Source organism: Pipistrellus kuhlii, unplaced genomic scaffold, assembly GCF_014108245.1.
Source record: "Pipistrellus kuhlii isolate mPipKuh1 unplaced genomic scaffold, mPipKuh1.p scaffold_m20_p_1, whole genome shotgun sequence".
In the NCBI taxonomy this organism is placed as follows: domain Eukaryota; kingdom Metazoa; phylum Chordata; class Mammalia; order Chiroptera; family Vespertilionidae; genus Pipistrellus; species Pipistrellus kuhlii.
Window position 1 is genome coordinate 176,962,481 of NW_023425404.1, and position 23,357 is coordinate 176,985,837.

At 35.2% G+C, this 23,357-nt stretch overlaps 1 protein-coding gene across 24 annotated transcripts in view; it reads left to right on the top strand.

The window, feature by feature from the left end:
• Positions 1–23,357, top strand: part of PDS5A (PDS5 cohesin associated factor A) — a 98,927-nt gene that overhangs the window by 40,509 nt on the left and 35,061 nt on the right. For 22 of the 24 annotated variants that reach the window (XR_004984343.2, XR_004984345.2, XR_004984342.2 and 19 more), the window contains 11 exons: positions 601–741; positions 4,794–4,909; positions 7,414–7,508; positions 8,342–8,487; positions 10,956–11,107; positions 12,678–12,791; positions 14,539–14,620; positions 16,019–16,067; positions 16,655–16,794; positions 20,760–20,875; positions 22,764–22,869. Coding sequence is in view for 15 of the 24 variants with exons in the window: in XM_045573298.1 (XP_045429254.1) it covers positions 601–741; positions 4,794–4,909; positions 7,414–7,508; positions 8,342–8,487; positions 10,956–11,107; positions 12,678–12,791; positions 14,539–14,620; positions 16,019–16,067; positions 16,655–16,794; positions 20,760–20,875; positions 22,764–22,869 (1,257 nt within the window). In the remaining 9 variants the exon portion in view is untranslated. The remainder of the gene's footprint in view (positions 1–600; positions 742–4,793; positions 4,910–7,413; positions 7,509–8,341; positions 8,488–10,955; positions 11,108–12,677; positions 12,792–14,538; positions 14,621–16,018; positions 16,068–16,654; positions 16,795–20,759; positions 20,876–22,763; positions 22,870–23,357) is intronic. The other 2 variants (XM_036418195.2, XM_045573282.1) reach the window with 2 other exon arrangements.

Genomic DNA, 23,357 nt, shown 5'->3' on the forward strand with positions numbered 1-23,357 from the left:
TGCCTCCTGCACACCCCCTACCGGGGATGTGCCCGCAACCAACGTACATGCCCTTGACCGGAATCAAACCTGGGACCTTTCAGTCCGCAGACCGATGCTCTACTGCTGAGCCAAACCGGTTTCGGCTAATACTTTTTTTTCTAAGGGTGTATGTGTTGGTAGGAAATGGAGGTTTCATCTGAAGTTATGGAAAAATTGGTCACACTCAAATAAAAAAGATAAGAAAAATTTTTTTCTCTGCTATTAGGAAATTTCTCTATAAAGTGTCCTATGATGAATTACATAGACTAAATTGTTCTGTTTTAATGAAAATTAAGATTCCCACAAATGTCATTCTAACTTGAAAGAAAGTTAACAATGAATTGTGTTGTTTTTTTTTAACCTTTCTCTTCCATGTAACATTCATGATTTGATGTGTAGAACTTAATTTAATCTGTTTTTGTGACTGTCATATCATATATTGCTTGAAATATCTGTTCTGTTTCATCCCCTTCAGTTGTATATATAATGCCTAATTATAGTTTTTTAAACCCATGTTTATTTAAAAAAAAACTAAGTTTTTAAATGAAATGGATATTTTTGTTTTATTATCTCCTATAGTTTTTCAATCAAGTCCTGGTGCTTGGAAAATCATCAGTAAGTGATTTGTCAGAACATATATTTGATCTGATTCAGGAGCTTTTTGCTATAGATCCTCACTTATTATTATCTGTCATGCCGCAGCTTGAATTCAAACTGAAGGTAGGACTGACTATAATTTTTAAGCCTTTTAAACTTTCAGAAAAAAAAAATATATATAACTTAGTTTTTCTTTAGCTGTAAAATATGAGTTCAATTTATCCTTTTAATATTTAGTTAAGGTATAAATTTTGGAATCATTTGAATACAGCAGTATCTCTTATCTGGGTCATAGGAGAATATACATTGCAAAAGTATAACTTACCTACCGTATTTTTCGGACCATAAGACGCTCCGGACCATAAGACGCACCAGTTTTTAGAGAAGGGAAATGAAGAAAAAAAGATTCTGAAACAAATAGTGTCCTAAAATATTTTATGTGCATTAAAACCCAACATCACAGTCATAAACACATGTAATCAACCCTGTAAAGTAAACAGCAGCATTTAGAACCATTTTAGAGCCGGGCAAGCACACAGAGACCACACAGAGCCGGGCAAGTAAAAAAACTTTTTTTTTAAAGTATATGTGTAGGCTATATTTGGACCATAAGACGCAGGGACTTTCCCCCCCCACTTCGGGGGGGGGGGGGAGTGCGTCTTATGGTCCGAAAAATACGGTAGTTGTTAAATACTTGATGAACACAGTGACACAAATAATAGGTATAAAATGTAGAGTATCACAAAAACTTATGATACATGTTATTAAATGGTATTGAGTATTAGATGTGATTTGTTTATTTTTTTATTTTTAAAATATTTCTGTTGATTTCAGAGAGGAAGAGTAAGGGAGAGAGGAACATCCCCTGTAGGATTGATCGCCCCCAAATGCCCTCCCTTGCAGGCCTGGCCCCTCCCACGTTCCCTCCCCTACTGGCCATCTTGTGGTGTTCATCTTGTGTCCACATAGGGACAGGATCTTTGACCACATGGGACAGCCATCTTATATGTTGTAGTGATGGTCAATCTGCATATTATTAGATAGAATAGAGGCCTGGTGCATGGGTGGGGGCCAGCTTGTTTACCCTGAAGGGTATCCTGGATCAGGGTTCCCTTGGGACGTGGGACAGCCTGAGCAAGGGGCCTATCGTGGTTTGCAGGCCAGCCACGTACCCCAGTGACCCAAGTGGAGGCCCAGGTATCTGGGATTTATTTATCTTGTACAATTGAAACTTTGTAGCCTGGAGCAGAGCCAAGCCTTCTGCTTGCTCTGTAGCAGCAGCCATTTCTGTTGGGATTGATTTATCTTCTATAATTGAAAATTTGTAGCCTGGAGCAAAGTCCTGGGCCAGCCAGGGCTGAGGAAGGTTGGCTTCCTCCATCACTGTTGACAACTCTCACCTCCTGCTCTCTCTAGCTCCGTGGCCACAGCCATTTTTGTTGGAATTTATATATCTTCTATAATTGAAACTTTGTAGCCTTAAGCGGAGGCCTGGACCAGGCAGGATGTGTGGAAAGCTTGGCTTCCTCCATCGCCAGGGATACCAAAGTCTCCCTCTCTGTAGCTGAAGCCATCTTGGTTGTATTAATTTGCATATGTGCTCCTGATTGGCTGATGGATGTGGCTTGTGGTTGTAGTGGAATTATGGTTTATTTGCATATTATTCTTTTATTAGATAGGACCTGTAATAGTTGCAACAATTAAAAAATCAGCCGATACTGGTTTGGCTCAGTGGATAGAGCATCAGCCTGCAGACTGAAAGGTCCCAGGTTCAATTCAGGTCAAGGGCATGTACCTTGGTTGTGGGCACCTCCCAGTTGGGGTGTGCAAGAGGCAGGTGATCGATGATTCTCTCATCGATGTTTCTAATTCTCTATCCCTCTCTCTTTCTCTCTGTAAAAAATCAATAAAGTATATATATTTTATATATATATATATACATACATATATATATATATATATAAAACAGGTGATTTGGCAATTTTCGGTTGATATTTCTATATGACAACAAAATGGCTAAGACTGAGCAGTATCACCTTCTTCAATGATTATTTATTTATAATATTTATTTTAAATCAATCTTCATTGTTCATATTATTACAAAGGTTCCTCATTTCTTCCCCCCTCCACCAGGTTCCCACCCCACCCTCCACCCCCTTCCCCTCCCCTGTTGTCTTTATCCATAGGTGCACAATTTATGTTCAGTCTCTTCCTCCCTCCCTTTCCCCGATAATAAATTCCTTTTCAGATAGTAAATCAGTTACTTAGCATTTTCTCATATCAATAATACCTCCACATGCCTAAAGATACACTTCACACAAAAGACATTTCCAAATAGGTCAACCAACCTCATCCAGGCCCCGCACAAGGCACTCACAGATCAACACCCCAGCGCTATACTAACTCAACACATCCAGATCTAAGCCTTCATCACTTGATTCAGCAGACCCTCTTCAATGATTTATTAACTCAGTCTACCAGTCCCCAATTACTCTTAATTTTTTTTTAAATTAACATTGTAGGAAGTTAATGTTATTTCTGTTGTAGTTTGTTTTATAGCTAAAAATTTTAATAGTTAATAGTCACAGGTTACAATTTTTTATTTTACTCTGTACTTGGCTACTTCATACAACTATATATACTGTCCACTGCATGGGTCCACAGAGTGCTATTCTCTTATATTTCAGGGATACCCTGGAGTTGTCCTTTTTAACGGTTTTGTCTGTAGTTATGAAATTTGCCACATTTTATATTTAAAACACACACACAAGACATTTACATTTATTTTCCAGAGAGGGAGGGAGAGATCGATTTACATTTATTTTCCAAATTTAAAAGTACTGTAAAACAGTTACTATACTGCAGTGGTCAGTGTTGCTCAGTTGGTTGGATATTGTCCCACGCACTGAAAGGTTGCTGGTTCGATTCCTGATCAGGGCCCGTGTCCAATTTTCAGGCTCCATCCCCAACGGGGCTGGTGCAGGAGGCAGCTGGCCTGTATTCTGTTCTCACATCTCTCTCCCCCTCTCCCTTCCTCTCTCCTTAAAAATCTGTTTAAAAAAACACACCAAAAACCCAGTTACTATTGCCTTATTTTGATTAGAGTGGAAATTTTTAGAGAATTATTCTGAATCGGTTAGAGTTAGTTACCTTTTCTAGCTAGGATAAAAAGAAATGAAAAGTACAAGCATACTTTTGAGGTTTGTGGGGGGTTTTTCTTGGAGGAGGGTGTTTTTTATTGATTTTTTTTTACAAAGAGGAAGAGAGGGGGATAGAGAGTTAGAAAGATCCATGAGAGCGAATCATCGATCAGCTGCCTCTTGGACGCCCCCTACTGGGGATGTGCCCGCAAACAAGGTAAGGTACATGCCCTTGAGCAGAATTGAGCCCGGGACCCTTCAGTCAGCAGGCTGTTGCTCTATCCACTGAGCCAAACCGGTTTTGGCTGGTTTTGGTTTTGTGGAAGTCACTGGCAAATTGTTGATGCCAAATCTCTAATATTTGTTCATTGTTTTAATTATTAAGGTATATATGTATAGTCAAACAATGTATTATGTAATATCTTAATGATATAATTTTAGACTTTGGGATAGATTAATAATATACATTATTTTTTGTATCAAAAAATTATGCCATCACTATAAATTATATTCCAACTTGACTCAAGGAATTAATTTAAAATTTTGAAGTTTTTTTTTTAATTTAAAAAAATGTTTTATTTGATTTAGAAAGGGCGTGGAAAGGGGGGGAGGTAGAGAGAGAGAAATATCAATTTGTTGTTCCACTTATTGATGTATTCAGAGTTCTCACATATTTTTATTTCAGTAGCTAAGCACATAGATGTGAAATGTAACATCATTTGAAATAATCACTAAGCTACTAAAGCAGTCACTTGCAAGTAGAATAAGACTTCCCCTTATTCTAGTGTTTGACATTTAAGGGATAAATTGATTTATATTAGCAGTATTGAGGGTTTGAAGTAAGAGTAACGAACCAGATATGATCAAACATGGAATCAAAACAATATCAGCCTAGTAAAGAAGAGCATGTATTTTAAAGTTCTCACATCACTATAAGCAGTATGTGAAATTGTAGCTTTTGGGGAATGTTTCATTTTCTTTCCTATGATGTAATGAATAAATTGCCTGATTTATATATTTTTTCTTTTCCCTTAGAGCAATGATGGAGAAGAGCGATTAGCTGTTGTTCGACTTTTAGCTAAATTGTTTGGTTCTAAAGATTCTGATCTGGCAACACAGAATCGTCCTCTTTGGCAGTGTTTTCTTGGACGGTAAGAGAACATAGAATTCTATGGATTCTTTATGTTTTGGAGATCAGTCAATATGACCCACTAAAACCACACATATATCAAACTTTACTAGATAAGTGTTTGTTTCTTTAGTATCTTTATTGCTATCTTTCTTGGAAAACAAATTAGAAGACAGATTTTTATGAAGAAAACTAAAACATGTAAGTGAAGCCATGCTCATGCTATTTTTCAGTCCAGCAATTCATTTACTAGTGCTTATCTTTTAGGTCTGTAGCATGTCTAAGTGCATGCTGTATGTTTTGAACTAATTTGGTATTGTCTGTTTTGAAATTGAAAATATCATTCCTCTTCACTCAAATAGTTTTTTATGTTTCTTTTCAAGAACTTAGAATTATTATGGTCTATCAACTTGATGGTAAGGTTGAAAAAAATCTATGGAATGTATTCAATTCCCCCTTGCATTTTTGTACATATTTCTTTGTTTCAAAATTTAATTTAAAAGTCAATTTTAATTATTAGTATTATGTAGAGCATTTGAGATTTACCATTGTTTAATTCAACCTATTCAGAAAATGAGCTCAGAAATTTTCTTAAAGTAAATTTGATGTAATACTCCTTGTAATAGTCTTAGGTTAAACATTAAAATATAACAAATAAATCAGAAATTTCAGATCCCGACAATGATAACTTACTTACATTTTGAAGGTCTTAATAGTATTAAGTAATATTTAAATAACTAAACTTGAATTTATAAGAATTAGAGTAGAAAAAATGAAGCAACTGTACTTGTCGATATGTAGAGGAGTGATTCGGTCCTTGTGATTGACATCAGTATTTATAGCAAAACAAAGTTCAAGAATTCTTTTTATCCCTGTGTTACTTGTAAAAACCAAACCGTAAGAGTTTTTTCTTTATCCTTTTTAAAAAAATAATTTTCTTTCTTTTTTTTAATATATTTTTATTGACTTCAGAGAAGAAGGGAGAGGAAGAGAAAGATAGAAACATCAATGATGAGAGAATCATTGATTAGCTGCCTCCTGCACGCCCCCTACTGGGGATCAAGTCTGTGCAATCCAGGCATATGCCCTTGACTGGAATGGAACCTGGGATCCTTCAGTCTGCAGGCTGATGCTCTTTCCACTGAGCCAAACCAGCTAGGGCAATAGCATTATTTTTATTTTCCTCTGGCAGTTAGGAAATTATAAGCCCTAAATGCAAGAATTTCTTAAAATATGATTGATTATCTCTGGATAAGAAAGTAGGCACGGACATTAAAATTAAAACATTCATTAAATAACTTTAATTTAATTGGTTGTGGAGGTGTTTTTGTTTCAATATATTTTTGTTTCTTTTTTTGTTTTTATTACTGATTTCTGAGAGTAAGGGAGAGGGAGAGGGAGACAGAAACACCAGTGATGAGAGAGAATCATCCATTGGCTACCTCTTGCACTCCCTCTAGCAGCGATTGAGCCTGAAACCCGTTCATGTGCCCGCTTGGGAATCAGGGGAATCAAACTGTGACCTCCTGCCTGGTTCCTAGGTCCATACTCAATCATTGAGGCGCACTGGCCAGGCAAATTGGTTGTGAAATTACTTTAAAAATATTTCTTGCTATTTAAAATCATATTATTTATCATTAATAGCTGTTTTCAAACTGCCCAAAAATTTTAAATTGAAAGTTATTCAGCTTATTCTTATTTTTATATGCAGTCCTTTTTAGTGCAGTTTTGAATTCACATGTGATATTTCATAGGTGTTGAGTTCTTACAATATACAATATTATACCTTTAAAAGAGCATTTTAATTTTGGTACTATTCATGAAACTTTGTGAGGCAGTATGACACGTGCATTTCATGTATTTATCTTTGACCTTCTGGATCTGCCTCATACATGATTTCCTTTCTACCTCACATCCCACTGGTATTTTCCTCATTAAAAAAAAATGTTTTTGCCTAATCAGTTTTGCTCATTGGCTAGAGAGCATCGGCCTGCGGACTGAAGGGTCCCGGGTTCAATTCCGGTCAAGTGCATTTACCTTGGTTGCAGGCACATCCCCAGTAGGGGGTGTGCAGGAGGCAGCTGATCGATGTTTCTCTCTCGTTGATGTTTCTGACACTCTATCCTTCTCCCTTTCTCTCTGTAAAAAAACAATAAAATAATAGTTTTTTAAAATGTTTTCAAGTAGATTTTGTGTTTCAAATATTTATTTTTTTTGTTTGTTTTATAGAATAATTTTAAACTTAAATTTTGAGCTCTATAAAGTTGTTGGTAATGGGGGTTGGGAGATGTGTTTGGACTGCTTTTTGTTTGTTTTATAATGGTAAACAAATTGTTTTCAAACTGTTTTTGTGAAATAATTGTTTTACTTTATATTCTTCCTTAAGAACATGTTAACTGTCAAAATATACTTTCTAATCAGTAGTTTCCTGTTTATAGGCATTTATATAATGTTAGATATGTGTACCTTATTTGAAAATAATTGTTTTGCCTTACAACTAATATTTAGCAATCTTTTCATATGTAGATTTAATGACATTCATGTTCCTGTGAGATTAGAAAGTGTGAAATTTGCCAGTCACTGTTTAATGAATCACCCAGATTTAGCAAAGGATCTCACAGGTAAGGTAGCTGCTTTATATTATTTTAGATGTCTTTAACCTTAACTTTAGTTTTTGAATTAGATTTTAATTCGGGAAGGCACTATTTCAGGTCTATATCATCCTTGGGCTAGTAAATGATTTCATGTTAATATAATAAAAGTTTATTTGAAATCTTCATATTGTGATCCTCATAGTTTGAGGAAGTAGGCTTTTGTGATATATTATGAAATCACTATACCTATGTGAAAATCAAACATAGTAACATCAGTTATTAATAACTAAGAAAGTGGTTACCTTCTGGACTAGACTAAAATTTCTCATTATTCATTTGAACATAGAGCATTTAAGCATATCTTATTTGGTAATAGCAAATAAATGACTTCTATCAAAATGCTATTCAAAAAAGAAAATAACATTTTTTTGTTTTGATTTTGGTTGTATTGTAAATATTTAGAAAATTTTTATAGGAAAAATTTTAATTCTGTTTTTTTATAATGTGCAGACATATACTTATCATTAAGCCTTTTTTGCTATTTTTTTCTTTTTCAGTCTTAATTTGTATAGTAACTTAAATTGTAATCTATTTAATCCAATACTGTGTTGTGATTTGATTTTTTCAGAATAATTGATGTTACTAAGATATGATTGTGCAGTAGTAAATACTATGTCATAGTTTATTTGTATTTACATAAGATATTGCTACCTCAAAAATAAAATGCTTTAAATTTATGCATATTTTATAAACATTGTAAACATTGTGGACAAAAGTTTAAAGTGTTAGTCTCTTCTGTCATTCTGAACATGACAGATATGATAGCCAACATTTATTTTCATTTTTTTCTCTTATTATAGAATATTTGAAAGTTAGATCACATGACCCAGAAGAAGCTATTCGCCATGATGTCATTGTTACCATAATAACAGCTGCCAAAAGAGACCTTGCCTTAGTAAATGATCAGCTACTTGGCTTTGTAAGGGAAAGAACACTGGATAAACGGGTAAACTATGAGCAGTATCTTTTCTAATTTACTTTGTTTAAATTGTTTACTAACTGCAAAAGAATTTATTTTCTATTTAAAGCATTTCTGTGTGAAAATCAAATTAATACACTGCTAGATAACAAGCTAATATTTTTGTATTTCTGTGTATTTTTAAGTTACCTTCATAAATGAATACATTGTTTTCTATAGCTTTTCAGATCTTAGGCATGCATGATTTGCTTCTAGCTTACCTTTTTAAAAAGAATAGCTAGCCCGGCCAGTGTGGCTCACTGGTTGAGTGTCAACCCAAAAACCAGGAGGTCACAATTTGATTCCCAGTCAAGGCACATGCCCAGGTTGTGTGCTCCATACCCGTTAGGGGGCATGCAGGTGCAGCTGATCGATGATTCTCTATTATCATTGATGTTTCTATCCCTTCCTTTCTGAAATCAATATAAATATTTTTTTTAAAAGCTAAATTAAAGTTTTATTTTACCTTTTCACTTGCATGATGAGTTCTGAAAGAGTAGTGATTATCCATATTTATTACCTATAGTTAGTATTTTCAAAAGAGACTGTATTTTTTAATTTAGGTGGATATGGCTGTCATTCATTTAACTAAAAGATAATCATGCTTTCTCTGACTATGATGTTTTCATATAGGTGTGCCAATCTAAGGGCAGCAATCACAGTTGTAGTTTTTTTGTGTGTGGTTTCCTCCATGTGGAAGCAGTTATAAACATGGGTTGCCCTGGCCAGGTAGCTCAGTGGTTAGAACATCGTCCCCATGCGCCAAGGTTGAGAGTTCAAAACTCAGGGCACATATAAGAATCAACTAAGGAATGCATAAATAAATAAGTGAAACAAAAAATATCTTTCTCTTTTTTTCTCTCTCAAATCAATAAATATTTTAAAACTTAAAACACACACATGTGGGTTATATGGAAAAATAGTATTAAGAACAGCAATAGCAATTGCTAAGGCATAGTGTCATCCATGAGCAAAAGACAGACATGCAAGACAGGCTGATTAGCCGTGCTACTAAATTAACGTCTTTAACAAAGGTTTGCCTTTACACTGTGCTGTTTTATTGGGGCATAGTTGAAAACCTGATGTTCTCCCAAATAAGAGTTTTTCCCCTTGACTTTAATTTAAATGAAATGATACTCTCCCTAGTGGTAACTTGATATTAGCCTACACATAACCAGTTTAAAGTATTGCTGTTCGTTTTATTTCCTCTCTTTAGGAACATTTCATTCCTGTATCTGTCAGTGTTTATAGTTTCAGAAAGAGTAACTGAATGAATCTTCCTGAGATTGCATGATGTGATGTGCTCATAATAGAGCACTTATTGGATATTTTAGGGAAGGAGAAGGAGAGAGAAATGGAAACATCAATGATGAGAGAGAATTATTGATCGGCTGTCTCCTGCACACCCCCTATTGGGGGTCAAGCCCACAATCCAGGCATGTGCCCTGAGTGGGATTCGGACTGTGACCTCCTGGTTCATAGGTCAACGCTCAACCACTGAGCCATGCGGGCCTGGCCTTATTGGATGTTTTAGATGTAATAAATTAGATGGCCTTGGATATAGACTTTCTGAAATGTGTTTTCTGTATACTAATCTTAGGTTTTACTGCTTAAATTATATGGTTTTGTGTAAGAAATGTTACAGACCATCTATTACCTGTTGTATGGGAACAAAGTTCATTCTGTTCACTACAAAAATTTTATTAGTGAGTTTTAATTTAAACTAAGGATAGTATTCTCTGATTTGTTATTGAGACATTTTTTTTGTTATTGCTTTATTACATTTTACTATCATGATTCTAATTATGTTTTTATAGTCTCCTTTTCTTTCTGTCCACCCTCCTCCAACTACCTTTCTTTCCAACTAGTAAACCCCATCCCAAACTCTAGAAGTCCCACAGAGTCTTTCACTAACTAGGATGTGGCTAGGTAAATCATTTGTCCTCTTAATCACGAAGGTAGGGTGGTTCACCTTAGAAGATGTCCAAGTTACTTTCCAATTTAGCAATTCCAGGATCTTGGTATTAAATTTTGCTTTTGTCTGAGCTAACATCAAATGGGATGTGATTAGGATAAACCATTCCTTTTTTGTGTACAGAGTGCATTTCATACTTTATTTTTACCCTTTAATTGCTTCTAAAACTTGGCCAAATTTTTTTTAGACAGAATTGAATTAAATCTTTGTAAGATTTACAATTGCTTGGCTTTGAGGAAAATAAGTTGGCAAAAGATTTAGCAGAATTTGCATTAGATAATTTTTAAAGTAGCCTTATTTTTAAGTCAGAGCATTTTCAAAATTGTGGGTTAAACAGTTTGTCTGCCTCTTATGAAAAATATTGTGCTATTTTTGTACACATAAGTCTAATAGTACAACCTAGTAAAGAATTGGCAATTTTTGTAGATTGGTATATAAAAGTTTGGTATTTAGCTCATTCAAGAAACTTTATACTTTTTAGTGGCGAGTAAGAAAAGAAGCTATGATGGGTTTGGCTCAGCTTTATAAGAAATACTGTCTTCATGGTGAAGCAGGAAAGGAAGCTGCAGAGAAAGTCAGCTGGATAAAAGACAAACTTCTGCATATTTATTATCAGAATAGCATTGATGACAAGTGAGTAATATGTTGCTAAAATGTTTGAATATAAAGTTGCTTTTAATTTCTAAAAATATTCTATTTAATTTTTTAAATAACTTCTAAGTCTAGAAATCATTTTCCATATATTTATGCATGCTAACCCATATAATAAAAGGCTAATATGCAAATTTATTTGTTTGACCAGGGGGTGGGTCTGGCCAGCCAGACCCCACCTGTGTACAAATTCATGTACCAAGCCTTCTAGTGTTTGTATATGACTCTAGCCAAGATTGTAGGTAGCAGAATAATAGTGAACTAGGCATAAGCTTTGGAGTTAGACTAGAGACCAAATGTTCATTCTGCCCTTTATTGTGATCTTGCACAACTGACAATTTCTGTGCACTTCAGTTTTATCTAAAAAGGAATAATAATAAAGCCTCCTTAAAGAATTGTCATGTGAATCAAATAAAATAATGAATGTAAAGCCCCCCTAGCTCTATGCCTGGCAATACAGCACTATTTAATAATAATTATTATTTTTCCTTTTTATAACACCGTAAGTACCAATAGGAGTATTACTGTGTTGTTTTTTTATTTCAGTGTAATTGACATAATTATATATAATATGCCAGTAGTGGTTTCATCTTTGTATATATTGAGAAATGATTGCCACAGTAAGTGTGGTTAACATTTGTCCCCATACATAGTTATAATTTTTTTCACATGATGAGGCCTTTTGTCATTTTTATTGTCTGAATGTTACTTACCTAGTATTATTTTATACTGGATTGTAATAATGATTTTGGTTTTTGTAAAATAGTTGGTAATGTGTTATTGAATTAAATTTACTACTTTGCATCACTGGGTATGTATTTTATTGATTAATGAAGAGCATTTGTATTTTCTTATTTCAATTATATTGAATAATAAATATAAGCTTAGCAAGACCATGGAAAGAAGAAATATCAAATGTATACAGGAAAAACTAAATTTTCAGGAAATAGTATAAAGGTAGAACCACCCTAAATTTTTCTTTTTTTTCCTTTCCCCTCCCCCCCTTTCTTTTTTTAATGACAACATGAGAAAGGAGCTGAACTGTAATCAAAGAAAATTAATGTGGGGGTTTGGTTGGGGTTTTTTTTTTTTAATTAGCTATTCTTGAGATCGAATTTTTATATATTAGTATTAAGTAATTTGTTATAACTCTAGACCATTGGAAGAATAGGTAACCTAGTACCCTAAGCAATCTGTGTTTAGGATTGACATACAATCCTTTTAGAACATCTATTTCATACCGACAAATTAGAAATTAAAGCCACAAATAGCTAGCATAGCTCTAAATGTTAAAAAAAAAAAAAAAAAAAAACTATCTCCAGGAAAAGAACTGATCACACACTGATCATTTTCATTGTATTTACACACATACATGCTACCCTTGGTATGTTAGCTTTGCAGTTTGTGGTTCTTATACAAAATGACTATTTTTAAAAAACAACAGTGTTATCTGGGAGGTGTTTTTTTTTGTTGTTGTTTGTTTCATAGACTATAGAGAAAAATCTTTGAAAAGTAGAATAATTGTGTTATTGGTTGGTTGTTTGTTTCACAGGCTGTTGGTAGAAAAAATCTTTGCTCAGTATCTTGTCCCCCACAATCTGGAAACAGAAGAGAGAATGAAATGCTTGTATTATTTGTATGCTAGTTTGGATCCAAATGCTGTCAAGTAAGTTACTTTTTAATAATTGTTTGGATTATTTCCTGAAAATTTCATAAAATCACTTTATCTGATCTAATTAATTGTTCATGATGGGGTTATTGCTTCTGGTTGAATCAAGAACCTCAGATAAATATATAGAAATAAAATTTTTATAGGTTCAGGTTTAGTCTATAGCAAGAATATGCCTATATGGATAGGCATATTTGGCAACTGAGTCAGTAATATGGTTTCAGGGATTCAATTAAGTCCCCGTGTCAAAATTACCTATTGTCTACTTGTTGACTACGGTGTGAATCACAGTGTTGGAGCTTTACCATACTAAGCCTCAGACTGGTTCTTTGTCAGGCAAGTATATTCAAATCACCTCTATGTAGAATGTCCATATACATATTTCTTCTGAACCATTTGGAGTAATTTGAAGACATTAGATTCCTTTATCCCTAAGTACTTCAGTCTATATCCCCAAAGAACAAGGATATCCTCTTATATAAACAGAATACTCTTATCAAAAATCAAGAGGTTTAACATTGATACACTATTATTTTCTAATTCAATATCTATTCATTCAGATTTCTTCTATTGTCCAAATAATATTCTTTATAGATATTTATTTTCTCATTGTAGGTTTACATAATGCATAGTTGGTTTTCATATCTCTAGTCTCTTAATGTGGAACGAATTCTTTGGTCTTTGTTATGACTTTGATGGGTTTTGGAAGAATATTGAGCATGCCACTAATTTTGTAGATTGTTTCTCAATTTCAATTTGGATTCATTTGGAATTTATTAGATTGAGATTATGGTTTTTCTCCAGAAATTACAGAGTTAACATTATATTCTCAATGCATCAAGTTTGGAGGCATTATCTTTTCTAAAAGATTTGTAAGTGGATCCTAAAAATATAGGTAGTAAAACCCTGAACTAAAGTTTGGTCTCTGTTTATATTTCAGAATATTTGGCAAAGGATACCTAGAATTAGACTAATTCCTGAGATCCTCTGGAATTATGGAGTGGGTTTATGAGAGAAGAAAATTTGCTTCATTGAGAGAAAAGAATTCTGAATCAACACACTCCATTTTAAGTGTGGCATCTCAATCTATATCATTTCGGACAAATTCATAGTTTGAGATAGTCTACTGACCTTTATGCATATCCCCTTAGCTTGGCATAAAAAGGCCTTCATCATCTCATCCTTTTCCGAAGTATATGCCATGCATTTTGATAATATTTTATAATTCTTTATACCAGAACATTCTAGCTATTTCTGTTTAGAATGTCTTTCAATTCCTTCAGTTACCTGTCAGATGCTATTTATCATATATTTTCTCTCATAAGAAGCCTTATATTCACCATTTTACATTAAACTATCTTAATAGTAATAATTACATTTTCTGGTGCTTAAAATATTAGGTAGATATAGAAGAACGATGCATCTATATCATGCAACACAAAAAAGTAATGAAGTTAGCCGAGACTAGTTTGGCACAGTGGATAGAGCGTCAGCCTGGGGACTGAAAGATCCTGGGTTCGATTCCGGTCAAGGGCATGTACCTTGGTTGCGAGCACATCCTTGGTGGGGAGTGTGCAAGAGGCAGCTAATCGATGATTCTCTCTCATAGATGTTTCTAACTCTCTGTCCCTCTTCCTCTCTGTAAAAAATCAGTAAAATATATTTTTTTAAAAGTAATGAAGTTAAATACTTATCAGTATTGTAATATTATGCACTTTTTTCATATTTATGACTTTATTTACAGAGCTCTAAATGAAATGTGGAAATGTCAGAACATGCTTAGAAGTCATGTACGAGAACTCTTGGATTTGCACAAGCAGCCTACAGTAAGTTCCTGATTTGTTAAATTCATTGTTACAGTCATTGTTCAGATTTTCTTTGGTTATATATAATGAAGCAAGTAGGAAGTATCTCAATTGTTCTATTTACCAAATGTCAGTTAAACAAAATTTCTGTAGATATCCAAGTAAAATTTCCATTTCAAATTAGTATAACAAAATCTTATTTTCCAACACAAGGAAAGAAATAGTGTTTTCTCTTTTATCAAATATTTAAACACTAATATATCATACATAATTTATCATAATGCAAATTAGAATTAAACCTCAAGATAAAATTATATTAGAAGTAATCATCTTTTTAATCCATGATTTCTGGTCCTTCAATGGAGAGTCAGTGTCAAATCAGGTATCCTATAAATATGCCAAATTCAAATTAACAAAAGAAATTCTATTCAATATTTACTGGAAGGTGGAGTAAAGAAACTTAATGATCTCTTAATATACTTCTAAATGTGTTTGCTAGAATACATGTTCTTTTTTAAAGATAGATTTTAAAATTTATTTCAGAGAGGCAGAAGAGGGAGAGAAATAGAAATATCAGTGATGAGAGAGAATTATTAATTGGCTGCCTCCTGCATGCCCCTCAACTCAAGCATGTCCCCTGACCTGGAATTGAACCATGACCTGGTTCATAGGTCGACACTCAGCTACTGAATCACACTAGCCAGGCTAGAATACATGTTATTAATTTGTGCTTTGCCAACTATTCACTCGGTGGTGAACTCTCAACTCTCCCTTTGTAGTACAAAAACAGTTCTATGCAATATGTAAAATGTAAATATGTAAATATGCAATATGTAAATAAATGGTCATGATTGTGTTCCAGCAAAACTTTTAGCAAAAAACAGGTGACCCATGGAACCATAGTTTACCAATTTCTGATCCAAATTACTCAAGTTTCATACAAATTTAAGTCATCTTTTTTGTAATGGAAGAAAGGGACACATATTAGAGGGGAGGGGGTTTTCGGATGTTATTTAAGTAATAGGCCACATAAAAGCTAATAGAATTCTATTCAGGAGGAAAACATTTCTAATCTTCACATTATTAATTTTCTTTGGTGTATGGTTTCATGGTAATTTCCATGTAATTGCTTTATATCAAAGTTATCCTATTCAAACTTCTAGCAGGATAATTTCCCTATGAAAATTATATACTCTAAATTTTTAAATACCTGTTCCTACTGACATCACCTTTCCTTCTATTTGTCCTAACTTAATAATTGTTAGTAGTACACAATTTTTTATTATCAACTTAGGGTGTAGATATGATAATACTAAATATGTAATACTTTTAACTTAAAAAATAGATCCCTAAGCATAGATTTTCTTTCAGAAATTTAATAGCACATATCACGTCTTTTGTTTTTGTTTTAAATTTCAGTCAGAGACTAACTGTTCTGCCATGTTTGGAAAACTGATGACCATAGCAAGTGAGTATGTTTATTCACTTTGTAGATATATAAAAAACATCAAAACAGACAATTTACCCAGTGGGACTATCAATTTAAATAAGGAAACATTATCCTTTAAGTCCTTACAGGCGTCTTCAAACTACGGCCCGCGGGCCACATGCGGCCTGCCAAGTTTTTTGGGCAGTGAGCGCAGCCGAGGTGTTACAGTAGGAATTAGTAGTTCATATAGTCTGGCCCTCCAGCTCTCTGAGGGACCGTGATCTGGCCCTCACTTTAAAAAGTTTGAGGACCCCTGTGTACTTTTATTTCGAAGTCCCAGTTAGACTGATATTCTCTTGCTGGCTCAAGAGATGGAGGCATAGAGATATAGAAACATTGATGAGAGAGAAACTTCAATTGGTTGCCTCCGGCATGCCCCCTACTAGGTATCGAGCCTGAAACCTGGGACTGTGCCCTGACCAGGAATGGAACCATTTGGTTCCTGGGTTGATGCTCAACCACTGAGCCACACCTAAGGGCACTCAGCATTATTTTTAAGACAACTTTTAGCTTAATAGAGTAGGGTTTTTTTAAAATGTATTATTGATGTTCTTTTAATTTTGTAGAGAATTTGCCTGACCCTGGGAAAGCACAAGATTTTGTGAAGAAATTTAACCAGGTTCTCGGTGATGATGAGAAACTGCGGTCTCAGTTGGAGTTATTAATCAGCCCAACCTGTTCATGTAAACAGGCAGATGTTTGTGTGGTTAGTAAATTATACTTTTATATTTATTTATTCTTCTAACTTTGTTTATTTTAGTTGTGTTAGTTTACCATTATTGTGAGCTTATTTTAGTTGTGTGAGTTTACCATTATTGTGAGCTCTGAATTACCTAGGAAATATATCTGTGGTCAGCTTAGTTCTTTTTACTTACCACTCCTCAGCCAAATTCCAGGAAAAAAAATAGAGAACTAAGCCAGGGAGATTAGTCCTAGGAAGTGAGCAATGCTTTGTATTTAGTAGGCATTAAGTAAATAAGAATTTTCTAAATGCTTGTTTGTGCATACATTTTCTTCTACCGTATATTAGCAAGGAGATACCTTGTCAAGAAATCAGCGATAGTTACCTTGCTGTATATATATTTATAGATAAGGTAATTCCTATTTAAGCTTCTGTCTTCATTCTATTCTTGGACTCTATTTTATAGAAAATCGATATCATTGAAAACTTTATTTGTTCATTTATTTAGCATTTTTTGAGAGATGCTGGCCAGGTGAGCCTCATTTTTCTCATCTGTAAATTTTTAAAAATATTTTTATTTTATTAATTTTTTACAGAAAGGAAAGAAGGATAGAGTGCTAGAAACATTGATGAGAGAGAAACATCGACCAGCTGCCTCCTGCACAATCCCCACTGGGGATGTGCCCATAACCAAGGTATACGCCCTTGACCAGATTGAACTTGGGACTCTTCAGTCCTCATACCGATGCTCTATCCACTGAGCCAAACTGGTTTTGGCCTCATCTGTAAATTTTAACTTCTTTATAGGGTTATTAGATTTGTTTTATACACACACACATACACACACACACACACACACACACACACACACACACACACACACACACTAGAGGCCCAGTGCACAAAATTGGTGCACAGGGGAGGTCCCCTCAGCCCAGCCTGTACCCTCTCCAATCCGGGACCCCTAGGGGGATGTCCAACTTCTCTGGTTTAGGCAGTTAGTGGCAACCAACTTCTGGTTGCACCTGTCTGCTGCGCCCTCCCCTCTCCCCCCCGTCTGGTCAACCCCAACTGCACTCCCCTCCCCCACCAGCCTGGTCACCCCATGCAGCCTGCTATTCAGTTGTTTGGTCGTCCCTCACTAACGCCCCTGGCAGCCTGGTAGTAGGCAGCCATCTTTGTGAGGGTATGGTGGTCAATTTGCATAATACCTTTTTATTTTATAGGATAATCTCTTGGCAAAATAATGCCGTCAGGGGTGGAAAGCAACTCCATCTCACCTCTGCTGCTGCCACTGCCAGCAGCACAAGCCTCAGCCAGTCCTGGTTACCTGAGCCTCAAGTGGCCCTGGGTGGCTGGGGGAGCTGGGGGTCTCCGGAGGCAGGTGCCCCAGTGGAACTGAGGGGACTGGGTGTCGCCATCTTTGAGGGCAGGGCAGTCAGCATATTCCCTCCTTGTTGGCTGTGGATGTCACCATCTTTGAAACAGCATGACAGTCAATTAGTATATTCCCTCTTTATTAAAAAGGATATACCCCTACTACCCTTTAGGATTTAAGTAAATTGTATTTCTATGGTATTGCACATTGATAACAACTACTATGTATGGGACCAATCCTTAATAGAGGAAAAGGAGAAAGAAAAATTTAGTTATTTATGTCTAACTTTGTTCTAAAAAAAAATAAGGATGGGATAATTATTTAAACTTTGTAAACATATTATAGTTCTTACACCTTATAAGGTGTAAGAACTATGATATAATATATGTTTACAAAGTTGTTTGAGAACATGGAGTAGATGTTTTTTTATTCAATCTAGGGTTATAGGATATCTAAGTGGATCTAAAATGACCAATAGCCAAAACTGGTTTGGCTCAGTGGGTAGAGTGTTGGTCTGGGGACTGAAGGGTCCTAAGTTTGATTCTGATCAAGGACATGTACATTGATTGCGGGCACATCCTTGGTAGGGGGTGTGCAGGAGGCAGCTGGTTAATGTTTCTCTCATCGATGTTTCTAACTCTATCCCTCTCCCTTCTCTATAAAAAAATCAATAAATATATATTTTTAAATAAATAAAATGACCAATAATTATTTCTAGTATTATTATTTATATACATAGTTATATTTTATATAACCATGATTATATGGAAGCAACCTAGTTGTCCATTGATAGATGAATGGATAAAGAAAGTTATACACAGAGTGGAATATTATTCAGTCATGAAAAAGAATGAATTCATGCCCTTTGTGACAACATGGATGCTAAGTGGAATAAGTAAGAAAAAGACAAACCTGTATTATTTCACTTATATCTATACTAATAAAAGAGTAATATACTAATTAGACTGGACATCTTCCAGACGACCTTCTGGACAAAGCCACAGTGTTGGGGCTAAGGCATAGGCAGTTAGGGGTGATCAGGCCAGCAGGGGAGAGCAGTTATGGTGATCAAGCAGGCAGGGGAGTGCAGTTAGGGCAATCAGGCAGGCAGGCAGAGTGATTAAATAGGAAGGTGAGTGGTTAGGAGCCAGTGGTCCTGGATTGTGAGAGGGATGTCAGAAGTCGGACATCCCCCAAGGAGTCCCGGATTGGGGAAGGTGCAGGCTGGGCTGAGGGACCCTCCCAACCCCATGCATTAATTTCATGCACCGGGCTTCTAGTCCTATATAATAAAAGGCTAATATGCAAATTAACTGTTCGTTGTGACACACACTGACCACCAGGGGCCAGATATTCAATACTGGAGCTGCCCCCTGGTGGTCAGTTAACTCCCACTGGGGGAGCACCGCTCAGCCAGAAGCTGGGCTTACATCCCCTGAGGACTTCCAGACTAAGAGAGGGCATAGGCCAGACTGACGGCTACCTACCCTACACCCCAAATGCATGAATTTTGTGCACTGGGCCTCTGGCACAGAATATAAAAAAGTAAACAAATTAACAAATAAAACAAAATAGATTCATAGATACAGAGAAGAAACTGATAGTTGCCACAAAGTTGGGATGGTGCGTAGATGGGCAAAAAGGTAAAGGAATTGTGAGATACGAACTTATCAATAATGTGGATGTAAAGTACATCATAGGGAATGCAATCAATAATATCCCAATGACTATACAGATGATTACTAGATTCATGATGATCATTTCTTAAGGTATATGAAAGTCAAATCACTGTGTTGTACACCTGAATCTAATATATTATTGTATGTCAACTATAATCTTAAAAGAGCTCTACATTTAGAATAAGCTTATAGAGTTATTGCTTTGTAGTTCGAACACACTTAATGTGCTTATCTTCTCAACTAAAATTTACAATTACTCTTCAGATACTCAATTAAAAGCCTTGTCGTTAGAATAGATTTCTTTTTCCATTGCCCATATGTTATAACTTTGACCTTGTCTTTAGGTTGTTAATTCTCTATAATCATGAAGTGATGTATTTAGACATTTACAGCAATGTCTTTTTTTTTTTTTTTTTGTATTTTCTATTTGATGTATTGCCACTATCTTCAAATCAGCTGTTTATCAAAAACTGAAAATCTTTATATGTATACACTTATGAATCTTTCTCTTTTTAAAAAAACAAATTAATGACCTAAAACACATTATTCTGTCAAATTATGAAATAAACCAAAAAACTTATCTATGAAAGTGTACATTGTTTTGTTTTATTTTTTCAAAAGTAAAGCATTAAAAAATTGTTTATTAAACAAAAATTTTATGGGAGAAATCTGAGACAAAGTCACAAATCACACCATATTATTTCCGTTTTGTTCTCCACAGTTCAGATTTTGCAGTGGTTGCCTAAGAAGTATGTAATTTCAGTCAGAGTCTAAAGCAGAAGTGTGTGTGTGTGTGTGTGTGTGTGTGTGTGTATGTTTTACTTTACGCCTACTGGTTTTGAATCTTTAAATATTTTGATGCCTATAATCATATTTATTTTGAAAAACATGAAAGTGAATCATACTTACGATAAAACTCTTTGCTTTTTTAGAGAGAAATAGCTCGGAAACTTGCAAATCCTAAACAGCCAACAAATCCTTTTTTAGAGATGGTTAAATTTCTATTGGAAAGAATTGCACCTGTGCATATTGATTCTGAAGCAATAAGGTAAGCTAGGAAATATATTTATTCAAAATAAAATGTAATCTGAAACTAGTGTTGTAAATTTAAATTCTTGGTTCCTAAGTAGAGTTGAAAATGTTCCCTTATACCTTTCTACTGGAAACATAAAGAACATCATTCAGGTTGAAAGAAGGACCTGTTTATTTTCCAGTCTTTGGCTTACTACAATGCTTTTTTATTTTTTAACAGTTCCTGTGTTTATTTTTAGTTTATATGTGCTCATTAAATAAAACCTAAAACATAAGAACAGAGAAGAAAATTTAAATCTATAGACTGTCAGTCTTTGAGTTTTCTGTTTTTAATTTAAAGAATGAAAAATTTTCTTTTTTTTAATATATATTTTATTGGTTTTTCACAGAGAGGAAGGGAGAGGGATAGAGAGTTAGAAACATCAATGAGAGAGAAACATCAATCAGCTGCCTCTTGCACACCCCCTTCTGGGGATGTGCCCGCAACCAAGGTACATGCCCTTGACCGGAATCGAACCCGGGACCTTTCAGTCCGGAGGCCGATGCTCTATCCACTGCGCCAAACCGGTTTTGGCAAGAATGAAATCTTACAGCACCAAAAGCCAAAACACAAAAGAATTACAGATTTTACTATATAAACATCGGTAACTTCTATTGATATATATTTAAGCAGATAAAATCAATAACAACAAAGAAATCTTTAGAAGTTTCTGGGAGAACAAAACTTGGAGTCAGAGACACTATTTTTTAGTCTTCACCAAGTTTATATTTTTACTGTTTTTGAGAGAGAGAGAGAGAGAAAGAGAGAGAGAGAGGGAGGGAGGGAATATAAGAATATTGCGGGGAAGAAAAACATTGATTAGTTGCCTCCTATATTCGCCCTGACCAAGAGTCCAATCCACAATCATTTGGTATATAAGACAATACTCCAACCAACTGAGCCAGTTGGCCAGAGTTATCTTTGGTTTTTTGGGTTTTTTTTTTTAACCATTTTAATGATTACATGATATTCTTTAGTATGTATTATATCACTATTCACTTGAGGTATGTGAAAACAGAATAATGTTTTGAAAAGAGCACAAGATTACCATCAGACTACTCTGGTTTAAAAACCTGTGTAATATTGCTTTGTGACTTTGGAAAAAGCCCTCTAATTTACAATATCTGAGTTTTTAACTTATTTTTTACCTTAGTGTGGGTGTAATATCTACTTTGGATGATTGTGAGATTTAGCGATAACATATAAAAAGTAAGGAGCCTGTCCCTGACTGGTTTTGCTTAAGCACATGTGTCAAACACAAGGCCCGCGGGCCAAATCCGTCCCGCCAGGCCTTGCAATGTGGCCCGCACCGCGCTGTCATCACTGCACTCCGCTGCGTTTCCATCACAATGACAGTTTATGACTGTTCAGTAAACCATTCGGCCCGCGATTTAGGCTGGATTTTAGATTTTGGCCCCTTCTCTGATTGAGTTCGACACCCCTAGGTTAGAGCTTTGGCCAGAGGACTGAAGGGTCACAGGTTCATTTCCAGTCAAAGGCGGTATCTCGTTTTCAGGCTTGATCCCCAGCCCAGGGCTCAGGCAGAAGGCAACCATTCAGTGTGTCTCTCTCATTGATGTTTCTATCTCTTTGTTTCTCCCTCCCTTTCCACTTCTGGAAATTAGTGGGAAAAACATGTCCTCAGGTGAGGATTAACAAAACCAAACAAAACAAAAGTAAGGACCCTGGCATAACTGATGGCTGTTTTTTATTAACTACTCCCATAATTTTCTACATTTCAGTTTCTAATGATTTCCTGTTATACTTTTGTGAGTACTTTCCCCTTGCACTAATTACTAGAACTTTTCTAGTGGATAAGTTGTATACTATGGTATTACTAATTTAGATTTTCTTGTTTTAATAGTGCACTGGTAAAACTGATGAATAAATCAATAGAGGGGACAGCAGATGATGAAGAGGAGGGTGTAAGTCCAGATACAGCTATTCGTTCAGGACTTGAACTTCTTAAGGTATTTTTGAAACAATTATCTCTTCAGAATTTCAGTAATCACTATTTTTTTATTAAAAACTTTTTATGTTGACATTATTACAGATCCCCCCTTTGCCCACCTCTACCTATCCCTATCTGCCCCTCTTTTAACCTTCGCCACACTATTTTCCATGTCCATGGGATGTGCATGTATATGTTCTTTAGCTAATCCCTTCAACTTCTTTATCCAGACACTCCCACCTACCTCCCTTCTGGCTCTTTCCTGTCTGTTCCATGTGTCCATGCTTCTAGTTCCATTTTGTTCATAGGTTTATATTGTTCATTAAATTCCACAAAGAATCAAAATTTGAATTTTATTAAGGTTATGCTAGAGTTAGGCCTTATTTCATTAGAAACTATTCAAAAGATTTAAACTTTTTGTAGTGATCATATTCTATAAAAATTCTAGAGGCCTGGTGCATGAAATTCATGCATGGAGCGGGGGAGGTGACCCCTCAGCCCAGCGGC